This window comes from Rattus norvegicus, chromosome 8, assembly GCF_021556685.1.
Source record: "Rattus norvegicus strain SHRSP/BbbUtx chromosome 8, alternate assembly SHRSP_T2T, whole genome shotgun sequence".
Lineage (NCBI taxonomy): Eukaryota > Metazoa > Chordata > Mammalia > Rodentia > Muridae > Rattus > Rattus norvegicus.
The window spans coordinates 104605087-104623703 of NC_141541.1; the positions used below are offsets into that span (position 1 = coordinate 104605087).

Genomic DNA, 18617 nt, shown 5'->3' on the forward strand with positions numbered 1-18617 from the left:
CCTGGAGGTCCCTGGGTTCGGTCCCCAGCTCCGGAAAAAAAGAACCAAAAAAAAAAAAAAAAAAAAAAAAAAAAGAAAGCCCTGGAGGCATTTTAAAAATTGATGTTCTCCTCCCATATGAATTTAACTCGTGTCAAGTTGACATAAAACTATTGGGTACAATTTACCATTTGTCAACTTGACACACACACACAAAATCACCATTAAGCCACAACCTTTTTTCTTATTCATCCTGAAGATCTCTCATTAAAAACATAAATAACTTTAAAAGTTTTTTACAACCTTTACAATGTAAAAGTCTTTACAACTTCAATTCAATACAAATTCAAACAGATTAAAAGTTAAGTGCAGTCTGTCACCCTGCAGCGTGGGCAGGTGGAAGCCCCCCAGAGGCCCAGAGGTGAGCACCACAGTAAACAAATGTGTGGTAGGAGAGCAAGAGAAGCAAAATGGTTTGTGCAGTATGAAGAGAGGCAGACCTGGAGGTGTGAGGGTGGTGAGGAACAGCATGATGTGAGTAGTCTATGTGCCACTTGAGGCCATGGTGACATCTTGACCTATATTGACTGCTATAGAGAGCCATGTCTTGGTCTGTGGCCCAGCAGTGGCATGGGGCTGTGTTGATGTCTGTGGTCCATGTTACCATCGAAGATTATGAGGACATTCCTGGTCTGAGCTGCCGCTTGTGACCATGTTGATGTCTAAGGGGTGTGCCGAAATAGCCCAACCCCTCACCTGGGCAAAGTGGGATAGCTGGCTCTGGTGACAAGGGCACAGGAGAGCTGGCAGGCTGACAAATTCAGCTACTACCCAGGCCCAGATCCAGGGCTTTGACTTGGTCTACTCCAAAATCTATCCCATCGATGAACTGCTGCTAGTCTGTGAAGGAACTGTTCCTGCAGAACCAAAGCTATAGGATCTCCATGACACAGGGCAACAGCAGGATATCTGAGAGGAGCCCCAGTGTCGATAGTGTAGCAGAAGCCAGAGGCCTCTAACCAGATTAATGACTCACTGTCATTAATGAACATTTGCAAGTAAAGCTGTTTGGGCAAAAGGGTGGACTGTGTGACACACTGTGACATACCACAGTTTCCACTCTAGAGATTTTTTCTTTTTTGAGGAGAGGGTGCAAGGGTGGGAATGGATATGGAGGGATGGGGAGATGATTGGGATTAGAATCCATGATGTGAAATTCACACACACAAAAAAAAAATCAATAGTTTTTTTTTAAAACAGTTCAGTCCCTTTAACATATTCAGTTTGTATAAAAGTCCAAAATCTTTTTTTTTTTTTTTGAGGCTGTTTTTCTGTGTAGCCAAAATCTCTCAACAGTGGGCTCCTGTACAAATCAAAATTTAATATTTCAAGAGTGAAGGACCAGGACACCATCACACTCAGATCAACAGAAAACCACTCTCAACAGCATACAGAGCACCATGTTCAACGTCTGGGATTCACTCATGATTTTCTGGGATCCTCCAAAGGACTTGGGGTCACTTCTTCAGCTCTGCCCTCTGCAGCATACACAGCTTGTCTTCTAAGTAAGCTTGGGCTGCGGTTTTTGGTGATCTTCCCATAGTACTGGCATCTTCAAAATGCTGGGATCTTTTACTGCAACTATGCTGCAGTGTCACCAATAGCCTCCCTCTGTGGTGCTAAGCCTTAGCTTCTCTGTGTGCACACCCTCTTCCCACTCGAGTCCTTAGTATCATTACCAGTGAAGCTGCCCCTTCACCAATGAAGCCAAGCCTCAGCTGCTCACCACAACTCCTTCATGCCTTCAAAACCAGGGCCATCTAGGTGACTCTTATATATCAAGTTGAGCTGCTATTGCAAGGTACAACCTTGGCTGCCTCCGGAACACATCTTACATGTGCTGAGATTTAGGAAACACTTAACAGATTTCACCTCAGTGATGCTGGTCTCTTCTTAATCACTGGTAATTTTTAGCTCCAGCAGACCAATGTCAGTTGTCCTAGTAAAAGAAGGGTTTTACTGTAGTGGTTCTGGTCTCCTATTAATCATGGCTGGTTGTTCCACTCTAGCTGACCAGATAACCCAGAGTTTTCACACAAATGGCCTAGTGGCGTCTTTGTTTTCCTCTGAAACTTACAAGCCAGGCCTCAATCATCTGCATTGCTCTCAACATTCTTGCCTCCCAAGCTCTCAACACTCAGTGGCTTTTCTAGCCCAGATTTCCAAAGTCCTTGCACAGTCGTTTTCAAAATATGGTCAGGTTTATCTTGTCAATATACCATTGTGCTGGTACCAGTTTGCCTTAGTTCAGGACACTACTATACAATGATGAAATACCATGGTCAGAGCAGCTTGGGTAGGAAAGAGTTTGTTTGACTTACACTTGCATATCACTGTTCTTCATTGAAGGAAATACGGACAGCAACTCAAACAGGGCAGGAATGAGGAGGCAGGAGCTGACGCAGAGGCTGTGGAAGAATATTGCTTATTGACTTGTTCCTCACAATGGCTCAGCCTGCTTTCCTATAGCACCCAGGACCGCCAGCTCAGGGGCAGAACCACTTACAGTGGGGTGGGTCCTCCCTCTTTAATGACTAATTAAGAAAAATGCCCTAAAGGCTTGCCTACAGCCTGGTCTTATGGAGACATTTTCCTAATTGAGGTTTCCTTCTTTCAGATGACTTTAACTTGTGTTAATTTGACATAAAACTATCTAGTACAGATAGTATAAAGTGCACATATGTCTATCCGCATACATTTTTGAGATGAGGTCTTACTGTGTAGTTCAGGCTGGCTTTTCATCTCATGGCCCTCCTGCTTCTACCTCAAGTGCCCTCCATCATACTAAGCTGCATTTTAATTGAATTACTGGTCTTCATCACTTGATTGCAAGTTAAGAAGGTAGAGCCTTTTATCTTATTCATTATTGCACTCATCATTGCCCTAGAGGACAAATATTTCAAAAGTCTATCTTACAGAATCTTTCTCAAAGTAGGAACATTGAAAGAATTTGTGTTATCTTCCTGTAGGTACTTTGACCACTGGTCAAACTTCTGTGTACTTTTAAAATCTGGCTCAGCCCCTCCTTGTCTCTGTGCATTGTGTGTGCTACCTTTGGCCCTGTGCACACTCGTTACTGCGTTACTGCCTGCTCACATGATTGCCATTCTCAGTGTGAGTCTCCTAGAAAGACTGAGAGCTGCTGGAGGGCAGGGTTCGGCCTCTGTTTTCACTTTCAGAGTCTCACTTACTGTCTACAGTTAGTAAATACTGAGCAGTAAACACTTGTTTACTCTAACCCATTCATAGCTTTAATCAAATTATTTAACTTTTGAGAAGTGAGGTATCTTAAGCACTTACTTTTGAAACAAAATGTTAATATACTTAGGAGCATGTCTGACCTCTTTGTTTTGAGACAAGTATTTCAGGAGTTGGAAGCTTAAAAGTTGTACAGTTAGGTCAAGACTGAGGCTAATTTACAAGCTATCCATGGTGAGTGGATAGCATCTGCAACACAGATACACTGGAGGAGAATTCACCGTCTTTGGTGAGATGGAATAACATCATATGAGATTTAAAGCTTATTTAAAGCTTATTACGTATTTAAAGCTTAACAGATTACCTACTTCTGGATTTGAGATACTTCTGTACCACAGTTGACTGCTTGACTGTAGTTAGTTGAAAGCATGGACATGATTTTACAGCCTGCCCCTTGTTGCCCCCTGTGAAAGCCATTATTTGTTCTGGAGCCTTTTCTGTAACCTATATTACCATGCCATCTTTGATTAAAGACAGTCTTATTTCTGCAGTTCTGTTGTTCTCTTTCCTAATTTCACTGGTTAGGTCTCTGAGAAACGGTTGAGTAACAAGAAATCCTTCCCTTCTTCCCTATATCAGGAGGAAAACTTTGTGCTTTATTGTTTAGATAGGATGTTGGTCATAGTTTTTTTTCCCCACTGTTACTCTATTATCAAGAAAGTTTCCTCGGGGCTGGAGAAATGGCTCAGAGGTTAAGAGCACTGACTGTTCTTCCAGAGTCCTGAGTTCAATTCCCAGCAACCACATGGTGGCTCACAACCATCTGTAATGAGATCTGGTGCCCTCTTCTGGCCTGCAGGCAGACATGCAGGCACAACACTGTATACATAATAAATAAATATTAAAAAAAAAAGTTTCCTTTTGTGTGTGTGTGTGTGTGTGTGTGTGTGTGTGTGTACATGCTTGTGTAGGTGAGGTGTGTATATACATGTGGAGCCAGGGTTCAATATTGGGTATCTTTCTTAGTTGTTCTTAACCTTCTTAAGGGGTTTGGAGATCGGATCGCTCATTAAATCTCAGTGATTTGGCTAGGCTGACAATGATCATGTGATAGGACATTTTTAGCTCATTAATATGGTAAGTTAATTTGATTGGATTTTATATTTCATGCCAAATTTGAATTTCTTAGATAAGCCCATTTAGTTACCTGGGAGTTGGCTTAGGCCTGTGATCCTTGCACTTGGGAGATTAAGGCAAGAGAACTGCCATAAACTCAATGAGACTCCATTTCAGCATCAGTTAAAAGAAATTTGTAATTCTGCACTTGGGGTATTGTTTAGTAAAACCTTTATTGTTGTTGTTTTTAATCCTTTATCATCTTAAGAGATGATTTCAGGAGAATTGTTGAATGCTACTTAAAGTATTACTTGGCAGTTTTCTAGCCTTGGCAACCCTTAGACTCATGTAGACCAGACCGTCCTCAGACTCTGCCTCCTGAGCACTCGGGATTAAAGGTTTATACTCCCATGCCTAGCAGTGTTCAGAGTTGTAACAAATGTGGTGGGTTACATAGAATTCCCCAGTCAGTTCAGCAGATGCTGATTTATGTATGTGCAAGTGCATTCCTGTGCGTGTGCGTGTGCCTCTGTGTGTGTGTGTGTGTGTGTGTGTGTGTGTGTGTGTGTGTGTGTGTGTGTGAGAATGGTCTCACATAGCCTAGGCTGGCCTTGAGTTTTCTGTGTAGCCAACACTCTCCTGGAGTCACTGCTTCTCCTTCCTCCACTTCTGGGATTACAAGCATGTTATGTCCAGACCCATATTCTTTTCTTCATTTACTTGACAAATTCAAGCCCTGAAATATTTAGTACTAAACTTTCTGCTCTATTTTGCACTACTTTGAGGAATAGGGAAATGGCATATGGTTGCTATTTCTATAAAAGTTCCTTGGCAGACTTCTGAAGCTAAGGTCATGTTAGGGTAAGTTTGGCCTCTTACTGGATGAGGCTTGATGGAGGTTGTATTTTAATGAATGCAGTGAATGGATCTGGCCTAGTCCTTGAGTCTGTATTTGGTTTCAGGATATTTTAAAATATCTCAATGATCTGAACATAGACTCTTGCAAACTATTCTACAAGTAGTTTTATTTATGGACCTATTCACCCTAGTCTTTTCCTAAAGGATGTGATCTACCAAATAATTCCCCTTGCTTGTATTTTGTTTCTCTTCAAGGTAAGGTATACTGAAATTACAGTGATAGGTCTGTCATGATACATAACAGAATAAATAATAGAATAAGCGAGAATTCACTTTTGGAAATGAAAATCTAGAGCCAAATATTGTAGCAGCTGCAAGTAATTTATACACTTGAGAGTCTGAGGCAGGAGGATCAGGTGTCCAAAGGCAACTTGGGTTACAGAGTTAGACCTCCATCTCAAAAAAATAAAACAAACACATATAGCAGAAAGTAACAGAAAGAAAAGAAGATCCAAGTAGTTTTCAATTTAAAACAAAAGCTTTTTTTAAAAAGGGCCTAAGTGAAAGAGATTGGTTACCACAAATGTCTCTTTTCTCTTAGCTGCTTTCATGGTTTATATTGGGGTGGTAGGATTATGTAATAGTCTAGTTGTCAGCCATATATTCTACAGGCATAAATACTAGAGTCCTTTTATTTGTTTTTATATTTATTTATTTTATGTGTCTTGCCTGTATGTATGTATGTGTACTATATGTTTGCATTGTACCCAACAAGGTCAGAAAGTGTCTGATGTCCCGGAACTGGATTACAGATAGCTGTAAGCCACCTTGTGAATGTGGGAATTGAACCTGGATCCTCCACAAGAGCAGTAAGTGCTCTTTTTTTTTTTTTTTTTTTTGGAGCTGGGGACCGAACCCAGGGCTTTGCGCTTCCTAGGTAAGCGCTCTACCACTGAGCTAAATCCCCAGCCCCGCAGTAAGTGCTCTTAACTACTGAGTTATTTCTATAGCCCTTTAAATAGTTTTGATAATATAGCTTGTTATTGCCTGACCCACAATAAAATGATTGGCTGGCTGCCCCTCCCCTGGAATTATAGAGATACACCAGCTTCTGTCCCGAGTACTGGAGTTAAAGTTTTGTGCCTGTCTTTTGTCTTTTTCTTTTTCTTTTTCTTTCAAGATAGGGCCTCCTATAGTGTAATCTGGACTCAAACTTTGTAAGCGAGGATGGCCTTACACTCCTGATCCAGTGCTGGGATTACAGGGAGGTGCTACCATCACTGAGCTTTAGAATTGTCTGTGCTAGTAGCTTTCGGTTCATCTGTGTGCCCAACTTGCTTATCCAGTCACGCACAAGTTGTTGAACCTTGGTCATATTTCCAACAACGTAGCTGTTATGAATGAGACTGCTGTGAACTTCAAATGAACGTTTATGCGTTGACACACATTTTCATTTTCCTAAGGTAAATAAATACCTACAAGTGGAATTGCTGGGACATATGGTAAGTATGTGTTTAACTTTTTAAGACATTACAAAGCATCTTCCCACAGTATCTAAGCTGATATCCCAGCTAGCAATGTTCTTGGAGTCCTTTCCAGTACTTTGAGTGGTCCGGGATTGACTTTGTATGCTTTCCTTACTCTGTTGAAGTGAATTTGCTGTCTCAAGATTTACTTAGCTGTGGTTGGGGATTTAGCTCAGTCGTAGAGTGCTTGCCTAGCAAGTGCAAGGCCCTGGGTTCGGTCCCCAGCTCCGAAAAAAACGAAAAGAAAAAAGAAAAAAAAAAAAGATTTACTTAGCTGTTTATTTACTTTTTTTTTGTTTTTGGTTTGAGGACCAGTGCTAGAGGATGGTCTCAGCAGTTCAGTTTCAGAGCATGGGCTGCTCTTGCAGAGAACATGACTGAGTTCCAGCACCTACACGGCAGCTCACAACCATCTGTACCTCCAGTTGCAGGGGATGACACTTTCTTCTTAGTCTCCACAGGCACTAGGCACACACATGGTACACAGACACACACGAATAAAATAACTCAGGCCATCTGACATCAGGCTTACTTTCTGAGTCTTTCCCTACCCCTCCCTTACTCTTTGATATAGGGTCTCATAGATCCTAGGCTGGTCTTGAACCTACTCTATAGCTGAGGATGACCTTGAACTTTTTATTCTTCTGCTTCCACTTCTAGGGTGATGGAGTGACACTGTATACAGTTTAATCAAAAGCAAAGCTTTGTGCATGCTAGCAAGGCACTCTTTTTTTTCCCCCATCTTTATTAACTTGGGTATTTCTTATTTACATTTCCATTGTTATTCCCTTTCCCGGTTTCCGGGCCAACATCCCCTTAGGCCCCTCCCCCTAAGGCACTCTTATTAGCTGAACTACATCCTCAACCCTCTTGCTGAATTTTGTATTGGATTGTTCATCTTTTTTTTTTTTTTCTTTCTTTCTTTTTTTCAGAGCTGGGGACTGAACCCAGGGCTTGTGCTTGCTAGGCAAGCGCTCTACCACTGAGCTAAATCCCCAACCCCTGGATTGTTCATTTTACTGCTTATTTCTAGATGTGAATCCTTTATCATAAGAATATAACAAGCATTTTCTCCTATCTTATAAGTTTTGTTTTTGAACTACATTCTTGAAGAGCAGTTATTTTTATATATTAATGTGAAATTTACCAACTAAAAGTATGCTTTAAAAAAGTTAAACATGCATCATATGCTTGTAATTAGAGGCAGAAGTAGAAAAACTAGAGTTTAAGACCAGCCTAGGCTACATAGTAAATTTTAGGATAATCTAGGAACATTGTCAAATTGTGTCTTGAAACAAAAGAAAATATGGGCTTATTTTACTAAAACTTTTCCTTACCTTTTTATTTAGAAATTATATAATTATAACTCTTAAATTTAAATCTAGTAAACTTTTACTAATCTTGTATATAGAATGAGATGAGGGGTAAAGTTGCTATTTTGCATGTGAATATCTAATTTTAGTATTATGTAGAGAAAGTTCTATCAGCTTGTCCAAACAGTTTCTGATAGGAAACTCTTTCTTTTTAATTTTATGTATGTGAGTACGCTGTAGCTATCTTCAGACACACCAGGAGAGGGCATCTGTAGATGGTTGTGAACCACCAGGAGGTTGCTGGGAATTGAACTCAGGACCTCTGGAAGAGCAGTCAGTGCCCTTAACCATGGAGCCGTCTCTCCAGCCCCGATTTCAGTGCTGTATGATGAGAACACTGCACTTTATCCTATGACACTATTGGGGGCAGCGAGGCGGGGGAGGTGGAAAGGAAAAGGAAAAGGCAGAAAGAGCAAGCCTACCCAGAGTAAGGACTTCTGCCTGTAAGTCTAGAGCCAGAGGATCGCCTCAAGGCCAAGCCGGTCACAGAGTGAGACCCTGACTTAAAAAACAGACTTCAGGGCAGGGCAGCAGAGGCAGGTGGATCTCTGTGAGTTCAAGGCAAACCTGGTCTACATAGCAAGTTACAGATCAGCCAGGACTATGCAGAAAAACCCTGTCTCATACAAACAAACAAAAAGACCAGGCTGCAGAAGAAACTTTCCTGAATCAAACTAAAGATTCCAAGACAGAATAGCACGGGCCAGGTATATTTGCAAGTTTAAAGAAGTGGCTCTTTCTGTTTAGCCACTTGCAGCTAGTTGCTCCTTCTGTCGCAAAGTCTTCTTTTTTAAATGGGATACTTTATATATTTACATTTCAAATGTTATCTCCTTTTTCTCCTCTGCCATCCTCCTGCTTCTATGAAAGTGCTCCCACTCCCACCCACCCACCACCCACTCTCACCTAAACACCCCGGCACTATCCTACACTGGGGAAACAGCCTTCCCAGGACCAAGGCTTCTCTTCCTGTTGATGACAGACGGTGTGATCCTCTGCTACACTTGCGGCTGGAGCCATGGGTCCCTCCATGTGTACTCTTTGGTCTCTGGGGAGCTCTGGTGGTAGTGGGGAGTGGTCTGGTTGGTTGATATTGTTGTTCTTCCTATGGAATTGCGAAACTCTTTTCTTTCTCCTTCTTGTCTCTCTAATTGCCTTAGTGACCATAGTTCTCTATACACAGTAGTGTGTCTCCATATATAAAGAGACAACCAGTTGGAAGCAGCAGAGAAGACAACCTATATGCGCGGTGTTCATTTTTTCAGAGCTGCCTTAGTTCATTTTACGTGGCTGTAACAAGACACCTAAATAAAATTAAGAGATGTATTTAGGTCACAGTTTTGGAGGCAGCAATTGCAAAGTCAACTCTAGCCTTTTGGTAAGTCCTTCCATCTGCAATCATAGTATACCAGATGGTAAAATAACATGGGTGGGCGGGATATGAAAGCAGGGCAAAGTAAGAAGGAAGGGAGTTGGAGATCAAGTGTCATCTTCTTATAATAGTCTGTTCACAAGTAATTAAGACCTAGCCTTTGAGGATAGTATTGATGTATTGATGAGATTCGAGCCTATCTCTGAAAGTTTTCACCCCTTAAGTGTGGTTACTTCTTCACAGTGCTATACTGGTACCCATCCTTCAGCACATGAGCAAAGTCCTATCTGACATGAACTCAGAAAGCTTACTGCCGTATCATTAAAACAGGTGGATTTTGTTTGTTCTTCAAAGGTTCATCTTTTAGGGTCTGTGAGATGCCTCACAGGGTGAAAATGCTTACTGCAAGGGCCTAATAAGCGTTTAGACCTGAAATCCGTAGTGGAAGGAGAAAACTGATTCTGAAGCTTGTCCTCTGGAACCCCAGATACATGCGATGGCACATGTTATTAAACCACACACACACACACACACACACACACACACACACACACACACCCCCCAAAATTTAAAACAAGTCTTTGGCATGAGTTCATTAAGAAGGATTTTAGTAGTCATCTATGTGGAAATGATAAATGCCCTACAGAAGGGGAGTGCACATTTTTCAGAAAGCAGCATCTTGTCATCACTTCGTCACTATAACACATATTTGACATAAGTCAAAGAGAAGAAATGTTTGCTTTGGCTCATCCTTTGGAGGTTTTAGTTTATAACTGATGATAAACCTAGATTGCTTTGGGTCTGTAGTGGTGCAGTACGTTACAGCAGAAGCCCGCTAACCTCATGGTTGGGAACCCAACCTTCATGGTTTGGAGTTTCGAAAACCCATTTAAAGGTGCATCTTGTTAGGCCCATGTCTGAAACTTTCTGCTACCTCCTGACAGCGTTACTGGCTGACCAAGACTTGTGGTTGTTATGGTAGTTAGTAGTGGTTGTTCTTGTTGCTGCTGCTGCTGCTGCTGCTGCTGCTGCTGCTGCTGCTGCTGCTGCTGCTGCTGCTGTTACTACTACTACTACTACTACTACTACTACTACTACTACTACTACTATTAACAAGGTCTCTTCATGTAGTTTTGGCTTTGGTCACTATGCAGACCAGGCTAGCCATCTACCTCTGCCCAGCCAAGTGATGCCCACTAGTGCTGCTATGCCCAGCTAGGACGAAAGCTTTTAACTTTGTGCCTTTGAGGGAATGTGTAGATCTAGACTCTAGCAAGCACCAAGGGTAGATGCCTCACTAACAGCAGGTCATGGAACAAGCAAAGGTAAATGTTTACTGTGTGACATTTTAAGAAGTCAGTGTTAGTGTGTGGTGGTGATGCACACCTTAATCCCAGTGCTTGGAAGGAAGAGGCCAATGGATCTCTAAGTTTGAGGCCAGTCTGGTGTACAGAGCAAGTTCCAGAACAGCCAAGGCTACACCAAGAAACCTTGTCTCAAAGAAAGAAAAGAAATCAACAAAGAAATACTTATTCAAGCAAGTGGTTTCTTGGATCCTTTGGCTTGGTCTCATACTGGTTAAGATTGGACATTTTATTTAATAGGTGAGAAAGCACAAGTTCAAGCTTACTAATTGCCACTCTTAATGTGGCCAACTAGCAATCGTTGTACTGTATCATTTTTACTTATAAATTCATAAGTCTGTCATTGAATGTGAATATTTAGTTTTGTTGCTAGTATACATAACAAATTCCAGTTTTTGTTTTTTTTTTAAATCAATATCTAAAACTGGAAGAGAGACTGTTGGCTCCATCTGGTGTTTTCTAGTCAACAGCTGTATTAGTGATGCATAAATAGATCTAAATTTTTTTTGTGTGTGTAGCTGTTTTGGCTGCACATATGTCTGAGTGCCATGTATATGTAGTGCCCACCTACAGAGGCCAGAAAAAGGCATCAGATGCCATGGAACTAGAGTTAGAGATGGTTGTGAGCCACCATTTGGGTACTGGAAACCAAATTTGGGTCCTCTGGAAGAGCAGTCAGGACCTAGAGAACCGTAGCCAGTTCTCTAACCTCAAATGGAGTTTATATATAAAAGATTAAGAAGAAACCATTGAAGAGGATGCTTTAAAGCTTTTGAAACTACAGTGTGTATGCCTGTGCATGTGTGTGTGCATGTATATGGATTCTTTAATTAATTTTGGATTAATTAATTTGTTGCTCTTTGAGACAGGGTTATTACTCTGTGTGTAGCCCTGGCTGTCCTGGAACTCACTCTGTAGACCAGGCTGGCCTTGAACTTGGAGATCCTTCTGCTTCTGCCTCCTGGGTGTTGGGATTAAAGGCTTGCACCACTATTGCCTGTCAAGTTTTTTTAATGATTTTTTTTCTTTAGTATGCATTGGTGTTTTGCCTGCATGCATGTCTGTGTGAGGGCACTATATATTCTGGAACTGGGGCTACAGACAGTTGTTGAGCTGTCCTGTGAGTGCTGGGACTTGAATCCAGGTCTTCAAAAGAGCAGCCAGTGTTCTAAACTGCTAAGCCATCTCATCTCCCCAGCCCCATCAGTGAACTTTTAAAAATGTATTTATTTGTATGTGTGTGTTTCCATGGAGCCAGAAGGAGGGTGTCAGGTCTCCTGGAGGTGGAGTTACATGCAGTTGTGAGCTGCCCGATATGAATGCTGGAAATCGAGCTTGGGAACCAAACCTGGATCCTTACAAAGTGCAGCAAGTGCTCCTATCACTGAGCCATCCTGGCCCCAGTTCATTGAATTTTAACAGATTGCCCAGGTACAGTGAGTAGACACACCATGGTACCTTAAGATAGTAGAATGAAAAGATTCGAGGTTCTACAGGTGTATTTTCAAATTTTTAAAAAACGAGCTAATTCATACCGTATGCTATATCATTGTTGGCACATGTCTGTGTGCATTTAGTGTAATATGTGTTAGCAAAAGACAAATTAGAATAAAAAATAATCTAGTCTCTTCCAGTCAATCTTGATCGGAATGTCAGACATGTAGTGTTTAAGATGTTGAGAATGCAGAAATAAAAGCAAAGCACAAAATTCTTTCCTTCCTGGAGCTGTTGTCAAGAATACATTAAAAAATGCATTTGGTGGCTCAACCCTGTCATTGCAACACTTAGGAGGCTGTGATAGCATTTCTGCATGTTGTAGTTCAGCCTGGGCTACAAAGAAGGAGCCTGTCCCAAAAAATATACAAGGTAAATTATATTTGAACTTTAATCACTGTCCAGCTCTGAGTAGAGAAAAGCCAACAAAGAAGCAAGAAAACCTTACTTTCAGAGGGGAATTTTTCCAGTGTAGGTGATGTATGATAAGAGACAGACTGACCACCTTAGTCATGTTGGATTGTGGAACTCTCTGGGATCAGAGACGTGACAAGGTGCTAAGTCCACTGGAGACAGGGATTTTAGTTTGACTTTTGAATGCTTTCACTATTACTGCATCCCCAGGCCTGAAGATAGCACTTGGCTATGATCAGTAGTCAGTAAATGCTTGTTGATGGAATTGCTTCTTTTAAACTTACATAGTCACAGATAACTGCTTTAGTTTATTATTTTTTTATATCTCGCCAGTTGGAAATTTTATTTTTATTGCCTTATTTGTAATATTATTGCAGCAAAGGTTTATTAATATTGGTAGCTAATCTTATAGTTATCTGACATTGCAAAGAGTAGACTTGGAAATGAACTTTAAAAGGTCATCTTTTGTTAAATTTCCTGTGTTGGAAAGTTGAGTAAGATGATTAGGTATGTAACTTTAATTAAGTGTTTAAAAATAGGTCAAAATAATTGTTGCTCTCTTGAGAAAATGGAGAAAGGTACTTACCCTAGATGTAAAAGGACCAACCCAGAAAGTTGAAGACTAACTGTGGGAAGTGGGAGGGCAAACAGCACAGCTCAGCTGCTCTTTGTTGATATCAGAAATGAGCCTGTCAATCACTTTGGCGTTGAAGTAGGGCCTATCTCAGGGGCAGGACAGGACTCTTCCCTCCCACAAGGGCTGGACAGTTTCACCAAGCTCAGAAAGCTCTGAGCAGTTTTTCAGGAGTTTCTCCTCCCCTTTTTCTGGGAAATTCATGGTGCATTTGCTCTGCTTTCAAAATGCAGTAAGGTCCTCTGCTTTGTGACTGACTGCCTTGGAGCCCGCAGACAGTCGGACATGTACAATTCCAACTATGCAGGTCTTGTGAGTAAGTTAATTTTATTCTTAAATTACTTAAAATTCAAATGGCATTTAGAAAAAAGATAGCTTAGATTTAGGCATTTTATCACTTTTTACCTTTAAGCTTTTTTTTTTTCCCCTAATTTTAAGAAGCCTTTGTAATTTAGCAAGAAAGCCAAGCTCCATGCAGAAAAGCTCCTTTCTTAGCACTGGGTTTTGAGGTTTTTTTGGGTTTTTTTTGGATGTGTCTTTCTTTCTTGGGTGGTAGCACACATCTTGACCGGTTTTCTTGAGCATCTTTTTAGTTTTATTGAGAAGTATTTTAAGTTGAGCTTGTCTGAGCTCGATTGCTTACGTCTGACACAGTCTCAAGTTTCCACTGAATGGTAACAAAGACTGTAGAGTGTTGTTGGTACTGCAGTGAGAGGCATGCTTCCTTAGACCAGGTAAGAGAGACCAGTCTGTTTCTCACAACCCCGGGAGTTTTTACTGCGTTTTTATTTCTTAAGCAGCTGCCAGGCTAAATAGAAAAGTAGCCAGGAACATGCTGATCTCAAGACGTCCTTGCTGGTTACAGATAGAAAACCTACAGAGCATGGGGGTAGGGTGGGGGAGGGGTAGTTATCCTAGTTTATCCTCAGCTATTTATATAAATTAATTACAATGCAGAGATAATTCTGGAATTCAGCTTTCTCTATTTAGGAGTTAAAGAAGCAGTTGCAGACATCCATCATTTTAAAGGTACTTCATAGTTATTCCTCGTGGAAGCAATTCTAGTGGTAGCTTTTACTTTCATTTTTTTCCAGTAAATAAAATAAGGTTTCCTCTTATTGAATATTTTTCCATTTATGAAAACTTTTAAATTGTCAACATTGAAGTATACTTCCTCAGAATCTTTAGAAATCAACCTGACACATGAAAAAAATTCAGCCTTTGTAGTTATTTCATTCCTTTTTTTCCCTAGTACAATTTTCTTCAAAGTATTTGTGCTTTGAAAATGTCAGCTGTATTCTAATGAAGCTCCGGCATTGTTTGCTCATAAAGGAGCCGGTGCATTCCACTGCTTGATGGTTTATTATGAGGCGCCGTGTGAGAGGGGGTGGCACCATTTGGTGTCTGCCTCTCGGGGTGGTGACTGCCGTTATGTTAGCTTTGGATTGGCAAAGAAAATACAGCACACAAGGAGCGCTACAGAGTCTGGATACTGTGAAGAAAATCCTATTCCTAACAATTCTTAGTGAGCCACGAATGTGTAACAGCTTGATTGAGTCGATCATTTCGAGTGCACCCTTGAAGTCTGTGTTACGGTTACAGCTTATATTCTGTGGAGCACATATCTTGGGTTTTTAAAAACATTTTTTTTTGCTTTAATAAGGGAATAAATGTTTTTGTTAGCTATAATACTTTAATGGCTATGACAATATTTTAAGTAATTTACTTCAAATGAATTTAAAGAAAGAAGTTTAAGGAACTCAGTGTGGATAGGGAGGGGGAGTTGGAGAGGGGCAGAGAGCCTTTCTTTCAGTTAGGAAAGCCCTGATGAAGAAAAAGAAGCAACAGATGTTTCTTCTGTTACAATTGAAGTTGTTTCATTCAAAATTCAACAGTAGCTGAAATGAGGAGAGAGGGGTCATAAATCCGACCTAAATGGTGAATAAATAAAACAGCTGTTTATCATTTATTTAAAATTCATCCTTTATAGTCAGATTTGAGAATCAACATAACAAGAATGAGTATAAGTTTCTGTTAAAGCAGCTTTTAAAAAGAAACTTTAAGAATTGTGTAATGAAAATAGGAGAAAGTTTTAGTGCATTTAAATTATAGGAAATAAAACATACTGGATATAACTCGTAAAGCCCAAAGTCAAATAAAATATATAGAAAATGCTTAGTTGCAGAAGTTTATAATTGTACAGTAGTCACAAAGGCTTCAAATGGAGTAGGAAACAGTTGTCCGTGTTGATAGGCCATGTCTACAAGAAACATGAGACTTATTCCAAGGATTTTCTGGATGAGAAATATGGAAGAAATGTTTTGATGATTGAAGTGATAAGTTGCAGTTTGTCCGTGAAAAAAATCGTCAGCTTAGGTTACTCATGGAGAAAAGGGTGATGTTTATTCACTGGAAAGAACAGGAAGGAAGATAATATGTATGTAATAAAAGCAGTCATATATTTTTAAAAAGTTTTTATTCATCAAATTCATTATGAATAAAGTAAAAACCTTTCTTTTTTTTTTTTTTTTTGGTTCTTTTTTTCGGAGCTGGGGACCGAACCCAGGGCCTTGCGCTTCCTAGGTAAGCGCTCTACCACTGAGCTAAATCTCCAGCCCAAAACCTTTCTTTTCATAAGTAACACAGAGGGAATTCTGTGATCGTATATAATTTGCACGTACATGTATTACAGCTACTCTTTCTGGGTGGGGAAGCTATGTGTATGTGGCTCAGGCTGAACTATTGAGGGGAAGGCAAGTGTAGGGTCTCACTATGTAGGTCTGACTGGCGTGGAACTCAGATCGACTTCCCTCATGCTGGCTTTAAAGGTGTAAGCCACCATGATGGACCTGACCTAGAACGGTTGATCCTCCTGCTTCTGTCCCTGGAGCGCTAAGATGATAGAAATAGGCCACCACTCCCATCTAACTTTATGGGGGTCTTTTATCTTGGTACTGTGAGTGACTGAACCTAGACACACATGCTACCATTGAACTGTATCCTTTCAGCCATTATACTTTTCTTAAAATTTTTACTGTTATTACTGGGATGGACCATGAATGCCGTAGCACACATGTGGGGTCAGCTCTCTTCCCCCAACTTTACATGGCTCCTGGGTCCTGAGATTGAACTCAGGTCATCAGCCTTGAGGAAAAGACGCCTTATCCACAGAGCTATGCATGTCTTGGGCCTCTTTATACTTCTCTTAAAGTTAGCCTTTTTTGGTTTGGGTTTGATTTTAGCTTTTGATTTTTTTTTTTTTTTTTTAAGATAGGGTCTCTATATATTCCTGGCTGTTCTGAAATTTATTGTATAGACCAGGCTAGCCTTGAACTCCTAGAGATCCACCTGCCTCTACTTCCTGAGTGCTGGGATTAAAGTGTGCACCACCACACCAGGCAAGGCTGACTTTTAAAAACTGGTGCTAATGCATCAGATCTTTTTAAAAATTTTATATATATCGGTGTTTTGCCTGAATACATTTCTGTCTTACCACTTATATTCCTGGTGCTCGTGGTGCCAGAAGAGGGCATCAGATCCCCTGAATTCTGGAAGAGCAGATTGTGCTCCTAACTGCTGAACCCCCTCTCCAGTGCCAACGCCAGGGCTTCTTACGTTAAGCATTTATTATTTCCCATATCTTACTCTGTAAAGTTAGTGGTAGTATTTAGTTGCCAAAAACTCTTTAGCTACATTTTGAATTTTGTGCATTGATCAAATATTATGTAGCTTCTAAATATTTAATTGGCCCAAGAAGACTGTAAATAACTTCAACATTAAAGGAAAATATTAAAATTTTTTCTTGTTTTAAGCTAGGATCTGTAGGCTTCCTTGAAGGCATTCTTCAAATAAGGATGACAGACTAAAGACTTTGAAGTTTATCAGCTGATTGCACTAATTAAGATTAGATAAAATTCTAAAATTGATCTACATACTCTCTGAAGGAATAACAGCAGTCTTGATCAAAGAATATAAATTCCAGTGGAATTTATATACCCTATATAAAAACCAGTTTCCATTACTCTATGATAGAGTTATATCTTCACTTATAAAACAGGCTGGCCACAAACTATATAGTTAAGTACAACCTTAACATCTAATACTAACTGCTTCCTTCATAGGATTGAGATTACAGGCCACTACTCTGGTTTATGTGGTCTGGATGTGGAACTCTGGATTTGAGGTTTAGTAAACAAGCCCTGTACAGCAGTTTGTTTATTGAGACAAGGTCTTCTTCCATAACCCAGGCTGACTTTGATTCACTATGTAGCCCAGGAATAGTGTCTTTATACACACATATATTCCTTAATTCATATTCATTCATATTCTCTCTCCATCTCTATTTATATATCTAGTAGTCTAGATTGCCCTCAGACTTACGATATGGTTGAAGATGGTCTTGAGCTTCTGGTCCTCATATCTCCATCTCCCAGATGCTGGGGTAATAACTGAGCTCTACCACATTAAGTTTGTAAATAGAAGGCTTGACTTATTTTGAGGCAAGGTCTTAATTAATAGCCCCCCCCCCGCCCCCAAGTTGAGGCTGGCCTCTGACTTACCACTGTCTCCCTTTTCAGCCTCCAGAGTGCTGGGATTGGGATACAGGCATATGCCATCATACCTTAATTTCCAGTAAGCTCTACCACAGTTATTAGTATACCGTTCAGAGCATGTGGTGATAGATGACTTTAGGAATAAGATGCACTTGTGGGTTTGTCTTTAAAACTAAGGTCTTGGGGCTGGGGATTTAGCTCAGTGGTAGAGCGCTTACCTAGGAAGCGCAAGGCCCTGGGTTCGGTCCCCAGCTCCAAAAAAAAGAACCAAAAAAAAAAAAACAAAACAAAAAACAACAACTAAGGTCTTAGAAAAGTCAGGTTTACTTATTATTTCTCAAGTCAGTATACCCAGAGAATAATTGATGTGGTTATTCTCACTGTCTTGTATAGGCTTATACAACTTGGAATAATTGTTGACTACCTATGAATTTGTCATTGGTGGGGTAGGGGTAAGAGGGAAAATTTGCATTCTGTTTATATTTCTTATGTAAAGAAACCTTTTACAATGTATCCATGGACACTCTCTGTGTACCTATCTGTGTGTCTGTGTATGCATAATTATGTTACATAGCCCATGCTGGTCTTAAAGTTCTTATAATCCTCCTACCTTGATTTCCTAAGAGCTAGGATTACAGATTGTTGCCATGCTGGTGAAAACCCAGGAGCTTATTGT

General features: G+C 40.4%; 1 protein-coding gene across 51 annotated transcripts in view; it reads left to right on the forward strand.

Moving 5' to 3' along the window:
- Positions 1-18617, forward strand: part of Tfdp2 (transcription factor Dp-2) — a 141137-nt gene that overhangs the window by 52997 nt on the left and 69523 nt on the right. For 10 of the 51 annotated variants that reach the window (XM_087561286.1, XM_087561291.1, XM_087561261.1 and 7 more), the window contains exon 1: positions 13536-13704. Coding sequence is in view for 4 of the 28 variants with exons in the window: in XM_087561261.1 (XP_087417387.1) it covers positions 13674-13704 (31 nt within the window). In the remaining 24 variants the exon portion in view is untranslated. 51 annotated transcript variants of the gene reach the window in all.